General features: G+C 51.4%; 1 protein-coding gene across 1 annotated transcript; it reads right to left on the bottom strand.

Moving 5' to 3' along the window:
- Positions 1 to 839: 839 nt before the first annotated feature.
- C2H1orf115 (chromosome 2 C1orf115 homolog) lies at positions 840 to 13,147 on the bottom strand. The gene is given in 3 exon segments (XM_060127232.1): positions 840 to 3,344; positions 12,607 to 13,035; positions 13,037 to 13,147. Coding segments are annotated over 3 exon segments (660 nt in total). The 3' UTR covers positions 840 to 3,224.
- Between the last annotated feature and the right edge of the window lie 70 nt (positions 13,148 to 13,217).

Here is a 13,217-nt window from a genome sequence, read left to right as displayed (position 1 = left end):
CGTCTCTGCTCCTGCAGAGGGACGGGGGGACATCACAGGTGCAAAACCTGTCACAGCAGCTGTCTGAATCTAAAATTGCATTGATGGCTTCTCAGCCCCACAAGCACTTTCTGCTGAGGGCACTGCCATGCCCAGGAGGACTATTGGTGGATGCGAGGGGGAGGTCTGAGTTCAAGTCCTGCTTCGGGGTACTTCTCGGTGACAGACAGCAGTTGGAGCTTCTCTGACAAAGCACAGGTGCTGAGCAGGGGGACAGTAGGGATGATTCCAGGGCAGCTGAAGACATCAGGGACATAGCTTCTGCTTTGTCCTAAGCCTAAAGGTTGGTTGACACACGTGGCCCCGACCCTGCCTGGGTGGATAATCTGACAGCAATTCCAGAAGCTTCTGTAAGGCTCAGTGAGTGGGCATCCTGTGTGTGCCTGGCTGGGGCTGGCACCTGGCTGACCTGAGGTCCCACCTTGGAGTCCACTGGCCAATGCAACCTGCAGCAGCCCCTGGGTCCAGCATTTCCCAGCTCAGGCAGAGCAACAGCTGCTTCAGAATCTGCTAGGCTGCTTGTGGAAAATGCAGCTTCCTGGCCACACACTAGACTCTCTAGATCCAAATCAGAGGTTCTGGAAATCTTCGTTATTAACAAATGCATGAACTGAGGATCCTGCACACTGACACCCGTTCTCTAGAGAACAGTCCCCCTTTAACACCCAAGCAGAGTCCCCAGTGAGTCAGGGCCCCTGTCACTCCCCTTGGTCTTGGGGAGCAGCATTGGGCTCGTGCTGCGGGCCCCAGGGAGGTGTCCCCCACTGCATGAAGGGGTGAAAAACTTCACGCACAGAAACTAGACAAATTGGGGCTTTTATTCACAGGATATGGAAGAAAAGCATACAAAAGAAGCCTCTTGGTCAATCGTGTAAAGGGAAGGTTCTAAAACTCAATTTTTAGTAGGGTGTGGATGCTGATATATTTTTTTAAAAACTAAAGAGAAAGAAAAGGTGAAAAGGTCATCTGCAGCATGGGCGCCTTGTCTCGGGGGAAATGACAACTCAGCTGAGTGACAGTTTACAGCAGTTCATCTTCTGTGCACACGAATCTGGCTCCCAGGACCATCCCTGCAAGGTTTTGACTTTTGAAATTTCTGGATTAATTCTTAACCAGAATTCTAAAACGTTGAGGGACAAATGTGCTTGGCCTTATAATGTCTCTAATTTGGGGATAAGCGGGGGCGATTCTCCCTTGGACAGGCTTCAGCCGCTCTCGTCCCTCCCAGGTCACACTTTTACATCCCCTGGGAGACTCCACGGGCTTCTCTGGGGGCAGGCCAGCAGCACTGGGCCACCGGGCAGGCGTCCTCAAACCCACACAGGCTCCTTCTTCCCGTCTGCCTTTCCTGTGACCAGCAGGTCGCGCAGGCCTGACTCTCTTTCCCCCAAGACGATGCTTTGCTTTTTCTTCCACGGATGTTGCCTCTCTTCCCTGACTCCCAGCGTGGCCAGGCACGCTCTAATTATCGTACATGTGTGAAAATGTTCCACCATCAACTCTCATCATTTGAGCTAAAACAAGACCATTTGTTTTCTCTTTTCCTCACCGATATTAATGATGCAGGAATTGGGTCCAAGTTCATCTTCAACACGAGCCTCCAGAACGTGAAGCACAATCTGGCTTCCCGGCTACAACGCTCTCCTCCACTCGTTCCTCTTTCTGTCCATCTGTCTGTCTTCCAAACTTCTCCACTTCCCGGTGCCACCTGGTTGGGTTTGACGGGTGAAGCACGAGCACTGAGCCCTCATTTCCCTGCCCCGGGAAACTTCACAGGGCAACAAGCAGGTGTTGCCACCAATCCTGCAGACTGGTCCGTAATAACTATTTTGGACTTCGGGACATTCTGGAAACCAGGTCAGAACAGGGACCTATCATGGATGCTGGCAGTGGGCATCCCCCTGTCCGATGGTCCAGTGGCAGTCCACGGGTCACCCTCCAGGCCTGGGACCCTCGCCCACCCTAACTTTGAATCCAGCTGAGATGACGTCAAACTGGGCAGCACGGAAGAGGAAAGGCTGCTCCAAAGGCAGCCAATGTGAGCTCACAGGCCTCAGAGGGTCTGGAAGCACCAGCACGGTGTCTCTGGTCACCCAGCCTCCCCCGGACCCCGCCCAGAGCTTAAGATTTTCCAGCGCTGATAACGCAGACCTGGCACCTGTGCTTCCGCTTCTCTCGTCCAGCATCCTTCTTCTGCTTCCTTCGTACCTGTCTCCTACCTTCTGGTTCCTTCTCTAAATAATACACTTTCATTTCCAGGTATAGCACCTCCCTCTCTCCCCAGAGAGAGCACCCTTCGTCGGCTTGATGTCGAGGACGAGGGGGCTGATGGTACCCCAGGCAGCTGAGTCAGGAGGCCAGCCATCTGCCTGCCGGAGAGTCTGGCCAGCTCCATGTGGCTGGGCTGGACTGGGCTGGACTGGGCTGGACTGGGCTGGACTGGGCCCGGCAGCCCTCAGGAGTGCTCTCTCCCTCAAACAACCTGCACCTGAACTTGCAGATCCTACCACCCTCATCACCACCTCCACATTCATGTCAGAGAAGGTGAAAGTGACAAGCCTTCATCTACTTGAAACAGTCATGACACATCGTCAACACAGTTTTCAAAGCATCGTAGCCTTCAAAGAGGTTTTTCTTCCTTCCTTCTTCTCAAGCCTGTAATTAAAACTCCTTGTGGCAAAGGGGTACAGGAAGGAGATGGGGGGATGACTTCAGGAACAAACAGTTCCTTGGGTGTCCTCAGAACCGAAGCACCTAAGGGCTGGGAGTCCCGTCAGCCTGTGCGCTTTCTAGAATTGAGCAAATCAGCTCACTCCAGATGCAAATCCCCCATCCGTGTCCCTAATCACCACTCTGCTACCCACCCAGAGCGCGGACTTCTGTCAAGTGTTTGTCTCCACACCAGCCCCTGCCCCCTTCACGGGCAGCTCCGGTTTTAGCGAACTAACCCTAATCCCAAGCCTGATCTCAGCCTAATTCTCTGCGGGATTGTCCACCAGGGCCACCCGTGTCCCAGACGTGTGGAGAGCTCAGCAGTTGGAGGGGGATGACTCATCGGAAACACTCATCCAATTCAACCAAGACGTTTTCTTTCTTCCGAGTATTTTGTGAGTTCAAGTCTGAGATGCTCCCGGATTCGCACTGTTCCCGGAACAGAGGCTTCCAGTCTGCCCAGGCAGCTCCCACTAGCGGACAAACGACACCACACTGGTGGCCACTCCGAACGGGGCGGAGTAGGCAGCAGCGAATCCCTGCAGGCCGACCACGATGTAGCGGCATCCTTTGGTGATAACCTTCCCAACGTTCTATTTTTAGGAACAGAAGAGAAAAGCAAAGGGTTAGGCGAGGCAACTTTGTAATCTTCCATGCACAATGGTGCCACACATAAAGAATCATTTCGCCTCATTTTCCCAGGGCAAATGAGCCAGCTAGCATTTTCTCAGCTCTCTGGTGTCCCACACCCAACCCCATCATACGAACACTCAGGGGCTCAGCACAGACATCGGCACCTTGAAAAGGGCTTTCCAGCCCCGCATGTTTCCAGATCATTCAGAGATCTTCTTGGAAACAGCAGTGAAGCTGCTACTTTTTTTTTTTTTTTTTTTTTTTTTGCGGTACGCGGGCCTCTCACTGTTGGGGCCTCTCCCGTTGCGGAGCACAGGCTCCGGACGCGCAGGCCCAGCGGCCATGGCTCACGGGCCCAGCCGCTCTGTGGCATGTGGGATCTTCCCGGACCGGGGCACGAACCCGCGTCCCCTGCATCGGCAGGCGGACTCTCAACCACTGCGCCACCAGGGAAGCCCGAAGCTGCTACTTTTAAAACCAAACCAGTTTTGTTGTATTTTTTTAAACCAAAGCCCATTCTCTTCTGTTCCAGATAAGTTACTGGCTCTGCTGAAGGCTGGGTCGAGAGTTTTCCGTCATTCACCTGATCTGAAAGCCCACCCAGTCCTCCCTCTGCCTCCAGGGCACACCCCTTTCTGACCCACATTTGTGTCTTTAAAATCTCCTACTGCTCTGTCGTTGCTGCATCCACGGAAGTCTTGGTTCCCAATACAATTCTACACTCCTTGAGGGTAACGACTGGGCCTTTCTTTCTTGGTATCCACTCTCCCTCCTCCTTCTCTTCAAGGCCTGGTGCTAGACTGAGGGCATCCAAGGGATTCAAGTGGAATCGCAACAGAAAAATGAAGACCACCACCACCGACTAACACTGTGCTGCTGCCCCTCCCCCTTTCTCTCTCCACCCCCAACTTCCGTCATCCTTCTCCGTGACGACAACATCCATGTAGGTGACCTGGACATCATCACACATCTTGTCTCTACACCCTCGAGTTTTCCAACTCCAATAACCACTTAAAATCCCTGATCACGGGGCTTCCCTGGTGGCGCAGTGGTTGGGAGTCCCCCTGCCGATGCAGGGGACACGGGTTCGTGCCCCGGTCCGGGAAGATCCCACATGCCTAGGAGCGGCTGGGCCCGTGAGCCATGGCCGCTGGGCCTGCGCATCCGGAGCCTGTGCTCCGCAACGGGAGAGGCCACAACAGTGAGAGGCCCGCGTACCGCAAAAAAAAAAAAAAAAAAAATCCCTGATCACAATCACAAACCTGCCTTTGACTTCCAACACTGCATGGCCAGCCTAGTCTGTCAGTCCAGTAGGCTGACTGTCCCTCTCTCCCAGATATTATTTCTTACCTTTTCCTTTCTCCACAAGCCTCTCTGCCCCCAATGCACACAGAGAAACACACACAGTGTCCATACCCTCATTAGATGATCCCACTTCATCTCTCACTGACTCGGAAGTCATTAGGGAACCCGTTCATCCTCTACCGCTGTCTACACCTGCCCCAGCTTCTCCTCCCACCTTGCCGGTGTCCCAGTAGAGAAAATGGCCTTCTTCCCCCGAGGCCACTCCCTTGACACTTGCTGTTGGTACCCTCTCTCACCTTGCCCCCAGCTTTCCCTTCTCCAATCTCGCCATCCTCTTCCTCCCCATTGCATCATTCCTATCAGCTTACAGATATGCTCCGCTGTCCCCCTGACTCCACACCCCTCTCTAGGTCCTGCCTGGGTCTCTGCTCTCCTTCTCGGCAAGCCAGTGGAAAGCGCCATCTGCACACACAGCTTCCACTTCCTCCCTTCTTATTCCCTCTTCCTCTACCCTGACCATCCAGGACTGCTTGGTCCTGGCCATCTGCCGCCGCCATGCTGCCTGAGCCAATGAGCATTTTTCTGTCTTCCCCCTGACTCTCAACAGCTTTGGACAAACTTCATGAAACACTCATTTGGCCTCTTTGACTCCATATTCTCTTGGTTTTCCCTTACCTCACATGAAGCCCCTCCTCACCTTTCATTTTTTAAAATAATTTTTAATTGAAATATAGTTGATTTACAGTGGTTCAGGTGTCCAGCAAAACGACTCAGTTATTCATATACATATATATATACATACATGTATATATTCGTTTTCAGATTCTTTTCCATTATAGGTTATTACAAGATATTGAATACAGTTCCCTGTGCTATACGGTAGGTCCTTGTTGTTTATTTATTTATTTATTTATTTATTTAAAGAAGATGTTGGGGGTAGGAGTTTATTAATTTATTAATTTTTGCTGTGTTGGGTCTTCGTTTCTGTGTGAGGGCTTTCTCTAGTTGTGGCGAGCGGGGACCACTCTTCATCACGGTACGTGGGCGTCTCACTGTCGCGGCCTCTCTTGTTGCGGAGCACAGGCTCCAGACGCGCAGGCTCAGTAGTTGTGGCTCTCGGGCCTAGTTGCTCCGCGGCATGTGGGATCTTCCCAGACCAGGGCTCGAACCCATGTCCCCTGCATTAGCAGGCAGATTCTCAACCACTGCGCCACCAGGGAAGCCCCTTGTTGCTTATTTTATAAACAGTGGTGTATATCTGTTACTCTCAAATTCCTAATTTATCCCTCCCCCCCCTTTCCCCTTTGGTAAGTTTGTTTTCTATGCCTGTGAGTTTATTTCTGTTTTGTAATTAAGTTCATTTGCATCTTTTTTTAGATTCCACATTTAAGTGGCATTATGTGATATTTGTCTTTGTCTGACTTACTTCACTTAGTATGATAATCTCTAGGTCCATTCATGTTGCTGCAAATGGCATTATTTCACTCTTTTTTATGACCCTGCTCAGCTTTCTTTCCCTTCTACCAAACTTTAAAATGTTGGAGCTGTTCAGTACTGTTCTTTACTTTTTATTTAAAAAAATATTTGGGGCTAGAATCTCTCCACAGGTGGTCTCATCCATTTCCAATGACTTTAAGAATTCCCCGTATGCTGATAAATCCCATATTTATATCTTCGGCGCAGACTCAAATATTCAGTTCTCTACTTGAGGGCTCTACTTTCTGAGGCCTCAAGATCCCTCTGGCATACACTCTTCCTTGCTGCAACAAACAGACAGATCTAACTTGGACTGGCTACTAGTGCATTCCTAGAGGCCTTTGGCTATCAGGCTTCAACAAGAAGGATGCACGAAGGAGTTAAATTTATCCGTGATTATACAGCTGGTAAGAGGCAGGGCTGAAGTTCAATCCCAAAGAAATCTCACCTCAGGGCCCGTGTCCTTCCTCCCCACATACACTTCCCTTCTTTAAGGAAGGCAGTAGGTAACCTTGCAATTGATTGCTTGCGGCCTGGGCTTAAATTCCAGCCCAATCGCTTATTTAATTCTCATTGGCCTCAGTTTCCTCACCTATAAAATGGGCATATTTAGTAACCACCTCATCGGGTGAAGAGGCTTAAAAAGGTTTACGCAAGGAAAGCCCTTAGAACGGTGCCTGGCACCCAATGCAGGCAGTAGGACTGGCCCCCCAAGGTCAGCTATCTTTATTGGAAAATAACCTTTGCCTCTTTTTATTCTACAGTAATTTACGTTTGTGGTGGTAATTTTGAAATCTAAGATATTTTGTTATCCGTTCAGGAAAGTTTCTTAAGACTGCACTTTCCTATGATGTCTGGCTTACGTCAGCTTTCAGAGACCTCAGAATAACAGAAGGAGGTCGTGCTCAGTACTGTATGCCCAGCATCCAGAAAGGGCCTGGTGTTTCTTTTGGTTGTTCTCAGGCCAAAGGAGGAGTTCCGGGAGAGGAAGGTCACTCTGATGGCCTCTTTAGACACTGATTCCCAGGACACTGCCTCGTCAACTTCCCAATGAGACACTAGGGTGTGTGTTGGGAGCAGGGAGGCAGTGATGCTGCTAAGAGAAACATCTCTATAAATGTGTAATAAGATTCCGTGGGAGAATTTTACGTACCTGTTAGAAATAACAACAACGACAAAAACTGTCCTCCTGGAGCAAGTATTAACAGTCCAGAGCATCCTTTATAAGCCAAGCCCCTAGAATCATGGATGGCCTGTGTTAAACTTGACATTTTGGGTATTTGTACATCCATTTCCCTCAGCCTGCTATTTTAAAAAACTGCTTGTCACTTCATCTTTGCAAATGAGAAAAAAACGTTACTGAAATAGCTCATTAGCTAGAACACAGTCAAAACACAGATTTGAGAAATGTGATGCAAAGAAATGTAAAATAGCATCGACCATTTCAGTGTCATTGGAGGGAACAGATTTTGAAATCTTTTGATCTGAGTAGAGTTTCAACCCATATACTCTCTCAGAGGGGCGGAGGGGCCTGGGGGATCATGGGACAGTGTGGTAGGTTGAATAATGCCCTCCCCTCAAGATGCCCATGTCCTAATCCCCAGAATCTGTGAATATGTAACCTCATATGGCAAAAGGGACTTTGTGGATGTGAGTTAATGAAGGATCTTGAATTGGGGAGACTACCATGGATTATCCAGGGGGTCCCAATCATTATAAGGATTCTTTTTTTTTGCGGTACACGGGCCTCTCACTGCTGTGGCCTCTCCTGTTGCGGAGCACAGGCTCCGGACGCGCAGGCTCAGCGGCCATGGCTCACGGGCACAGCCGCTCCGCGGCATGTGGGATCCTCCCGGACCGGGGCACGAACCCGTGTCCCCTGCATCGGCAGGCAGACTCTCAACCACTGCGCCACCAGGGAAGCCCATATAAGGATTCTTATATCTTTATAAAGATCCAAATAAAGACGACCACCCTTACAGAAGGGAAGCAGGAAGAGTTGGCGAGAAGGCAATGCGGTGCCAGAGGCAGAGAGACAGAGAGAAAGAGACTTGCAGATGCTGTGCCACTGGCCCTGAACATGGAGCAGGGGACCTCTGGAAGCTGAAAAGAGCAAAGAAAGGGTTTCCTCTGGAGCCTCCAGAAGGAACCAGCCTGTTGACTGTAGCTCAGGGAAGACGACTTTTAGCCTCCAGAACTGTAGGAGAATAAGTTTGCGTTGCCTTAAATCACGATATTTGTGGTAATCTGTTACAGGCAAACTAATACAGGGAGTGAGGCTTTTCTGGGGGTTCCCGGGTAACCCCAAAGATGTCGGGGATTCCCTGTCCCCACCCCCGGTTTCCAAAAGGGAATCAGCTCTCAACAAAGATCCCTTTCCCCCAAGTATAAAAATCAAGTCTTCCCTTGTGAAATTTGGTCAGGACCCAGGCACAAAGCTGAGGTGGGCTGTCAGCTACAGAAGTTGATTTTTTTCTGAGTTAGAGCTCATTAAAAACTGATCAGAGAACAAACAGTCATATGCGACCTCTCCTCCATCCCCTTAGATAACAGCCAACAACGACAGGACCCTCGCCATATGCCAGGTGCGTTCCAAGACCTGTGCATGGACTACACTCATTTGCTCCTTACCACAGCCCTAGTATTAACCCATGTGACAGATGAGGAAACCGAGGCAGAGAGGAGAGCAGAGCTCAAGGTCACACAAACAGCAGGAGGCTGAGCACAGCTGGCGCCTGGCAGTCTGGCTCCAGGGCCCCTGTCCTAACCCCTTACTTAGACATGGGACATTTTTCTTCCTCTTGAGGTCAAGGTTATTCCACACCCTGTGTTTCCCTTCTCCAACCCCCTCCTAGCTGCCCGATTAATAAAATTTAATAACTTTCCTTATCTGCGCTTCTCCTTGTGGCTCTCAGAGGTGCCTGGGAAAGGCGACCTCCTATTTGAAGCTAAGTTTGGGGTTTGGTTCCCTCACCCCCCTTCTCCCTCCACCCTAACTGCTTTTGAGCAGGCGGGGACCAGGGGAGACTCCTGACTCCCAGCTCTGCTCTCCAGCTGTGTGGCCTTCAACAAAGAGCTTAACTTCCTGAAACTCCAGCTTCCTTCACTGCATAATGGGAGTCCATGGCTTTCTAAGGTCGTTGAGAAGATTCAGGGTAATTGTGCATCGTATGTGCAACAGAGCACCCGGCAGCCTGTAAGAGCACAGCAAACCCACAGCCTTTCCCCTTCCCTGCACCCAGAAAACAGCACTCTCCCAGCAACTCCTGCCCATCTGAACACTCACATCATTACTTAAAAATCAACTGGGGGGAAAAAAAAAAAAGCTAGGGCTTCCCTGGTGGCACAGTGGTTGAGAGCCCGCCTGCCATTGCAGGGGACATGGATTCGTGCCCCGGTCCGGGAAGATCCCACATGCCGTGGAGCAGCTGGGCCCGTGAGCCATGGCCACTGAGCCTGCACGTCCGGAGCCTGTGCTCCACAACGGGAGAGGCCACAACAGTGAGAGGCCCGCGTACCGCAAAAAAAAAAAAAAAAAATCAACTGGGGCCACTGACTGCCAAGAGTCCCAGGCACCCAGCCTTTCGAGCCCAGAGGTTCCTGCCAGAGACTGGACCCAGCACAGCATTGGGTCGACCCTGCTTGGGGCCAAGGGGCAGCAGGGGAAGGGGAACCTATCCTAGGACAGTTCACAAAAGCCGAACACCTTTCTTTAAATAGAAGCAGGAAGGGACTTGGGTGAAGGATTTGAGCGGTTAACAGATAAAAAGGACCTTTATTCACCCTTCTTTGAAGGATTGAGCTATTTGCAGGTCATTCCTTATTCCAATGGCCCAAGTGCAATAAAGTTTCACCTGGTGACCAAAGCAGGGAAAGTCATCTCCCCACATTTCTAGCGGAGACGTGGCTATTCTCATGGATTTTCAACAAAGAAGGATGGACCATCCGCTTCCTCCATATTGGAGCTTAGATGTCGACCTTCTTGGTCGCCATCAAGAAAATGGAAGTTGAAGGGCAGAAAGGGCACATCCAACTGCAACATGACAGCGTCCCCCCCACCTGGCCTCCTGGTCTATTCAACTAGCAAGTAACACTCACTCCAGAGCTCTCACCTGCCTCATCTCTGCTAGCACTCTGCCCTCCGCCTTGGATGCCACCCCTTCTTTACCTGGTGAAATTCTTTTTTTTCAGGTGAGGTGAAATTCACATAATATAAAAATTAACCATTGTCGAGTGAGTAACTCAATGGCATTGAGCACATTCACAATGTTATGCAAGCACCATTTCTACCTACTTCCAAAATATTTTCATCATCCCCAAAGGCAAACCCACACGCATTAAACAGTCGCCCTGCATTTCTCTTTCCCTTCAGTCCCTGGCAACCACCCATCTGCCTTCTGTATCTCTGGATTTATCTATTCTGGATATTTTACATAAATGGAATCATAGATGCGATATGTGACCTTGTGTGTCTGCCGTGTACTTCCTTCCTTTTCACGGCTGAATAGTATTCCATCGTGTGTATGAACCACATGTTTATCCATTTATCAACTGATGGACATTTGGGTGGTTGCCACTCTTTGGCTATTGTGAATAATGCTGCTGTGAACATGTACATATATATTTGTTTGAGTATCTATTTTCAATTCTTTTGGGTATGTACCTAGGAGTGGAATTGCCGGATCATATGGTAGTCCTGTGTTTAATTTTTTGAGGAACGGCCAAATTGTTTTCCACGGCAGCTACCCCATTTTACACTTCCACCAGCAATGCACAAGAATTCCGATTTTCCACATCCTCACCAACACTTGCTATTTTCTGTTTTCTTTTTCCCTAATAATAGCTATGCTAGTGGATGTGAACTAGTACCTCATCATTAACCTGTGAAACCTTGACTCATCCTTCTGTGCCCAGTTTCCATGTCACCATTGATTTGAAAACTTCTCTGACTTTACAACCTCATCCCTGAAGATTAACTGCTGAGGCTCTTCCCATGCAGCTCCATGGTGGTGCCCCATATGGCAGCGTCTCCCCGGGAGGCTGCGGCCTCCTCTAGGGCAGGACTGCATCCTATCCATTTTGGTATCTCTAGTGCTCACCACAATGCCTGGCACACAGTGAGAACCTTCAAAGCATCTTCAGCTCAGCCAGCCTCTGAGCTGAGATTTCCACATTATCAGTTCACCAACTGAGAGGCAAATGATGGCTTTTTTTTTTGCGGTACACGGGCCTCTCACTGCTGCGGCCTCTCCCCCTGCGGAGCACAGGCTCCGGACGCACAGACTCAGCAGCCATGGCTCACGGGCCCAGCTGCTCCGCGGCATGTGGGATCTTCCCGGACCGGGGCACGAACCCGTGTCCCCTGCATCGGCAGGCGGGAAGCCCGATGGCTTTTTTTTTGTGATCAGCAGGGACCAGGAAGAAGGATAATTCGTCCTAGCATGACTCTAAGCCTGAAAGTCCCACCTTTATAGTTTTTATTAATATACTACACCACTGCCTGCTTGTTTACTGTTCCCAAAGCTGCTGACATACCTTTAAAGAAGATGATAAAGCTAAGTTTCTAGGTGTGGCGACCTCGGTTTCAGGTATGATAAGAGGTCACCGGAGGACTGGATGATATATCAGATGGGGCCCCTGCCCTTTGGCCAGGATAGAATGAGTTTTGTGATTATCTTCTGGGTGGCCTTGTCCAATCCCAGGGACCAGAGGCAGCAGTAGCTTCAAGCGTTTCCAGGCCAAAGCACCTGGGAACTGCTTTGGGGCTTTGATCTCTAGGGAGGGAACTGCCATTTTGTCCCATATTCATATTACCTCTCTCTCTCCCACCCACCCCACAAGTGAATACTTACGGAGTGTTGAGCTCCCAGGCCCTGGAAATCACCTTGAGAATATTGGGAGACATAACCCAAACAATTCTCAGCTAGTAGGATATCCTACTAGTTTGTCTGCGGGAAAACAGACAAACTGGGCTGTACCTCCCTGCTTTCCAACTGGGTCACCTTCTACAAGTCACCTAACCACGCTAATCCCTCAGTATTCCCACTTTTAAAATAGGGGCACTGATTCCCGTCCTACCAACTACACAAGGGAGTGGGAAGACACACCTAGGACAAGAACCACCTGGGTAAGCGAACCCTTGGGAAAGTTACCCACCCGCCAGCATCGGGATAGCCGTGGAGCGGTGCGCAGGGAAACCTCTGATTTAATTTCTATCACTCCCCGCAGCTCACTTTCCCCTTACTGCCCAGTTCACAGAGTGAGCAGTCTCGGGGCTCCAGGAGTGAATGCCGGGAAGGGGGTGCTCGTGGGAGGCCGAGGGGGTGCAGGGCAGCGCAGAGAGACTGAGACCGTCAGACGGTGGGGAGCCGACTCCAGCTCTAGGGCGGGCGCCCCGCGCTCCCCGACCTCCAAGGGACAGTGGGGCGGTGGGATGCCTACCTTGCCGTACTTCTTCAGCTTCTGCCGGTACCTCTTCTTGGGCTTCTCGCCCGGCGCCGTCTCCTCCAGCGGCTCGTAGCGCTCGGGGAGGACCGCGAGGTGCACCCTCCGCGCGCCCCGGGTCCCCGGGCGCTGCTCGCTCGCCCCGCTCTCCGCCGCCTCGGCCCCGCTCTCCAGATGCTCCAGGATAGCAGCCGCCTCCTCGTCCCCCTCCGTCCGCCCTCGCCCCCGGGCGAGGGGCCTGCAGCGCGGGAGACTGCTCGCCGCCTTGCTTCGGAGCCTGGCTCCCACCGTCATGGTGCCGCGGGCCCTCCGGCTGAGGTCGGTGCACGAAGACACCAACCTTTGCGCCCAGCCTGCGCCTCCACCCCCGCCGCCCGCCCTTGCCCAGCCCGGCCCAGGCCGGCCCAGTCCGGACGGGGCGGGGGGGGCTGGGGGAGAGGTGGATGGGAAACTTGGGATCGCAGCGCCCTCTGGCTCTAGGATGGCGGCGGCTCCACCCAGGCCTGGCTTTCTGGTGGTCGGGCCCAGCCGCCAGCATCCCATCCTCTGGCCAAAGGGGTGAGGGATGCTCCAAAGCTCAATGCACAATGAACACGCAAAGCACGTTC

This window comes from Lagenorhynchus albirostris, chromosome 2 (assembly GCF_949774975.1).
Source record: "Lagenorhynchus albirostris chromosome 2, mLagAlb1.1, whole genome shotgun sequence".
Classification (NCBI taxonomy): domain Eukaryota; kingdom Metazoa; phylum Chordata; class Mammalia; order Artiodactyla; family Delphinidae; genus Lagenorhynchus; species Lagenorhynchus albirostris.
The sequence above is the reverse complement of the archived record's forward strand: the minus strand, read 5'-3'. Positions and strand labels throughout refer to the sequence as shown.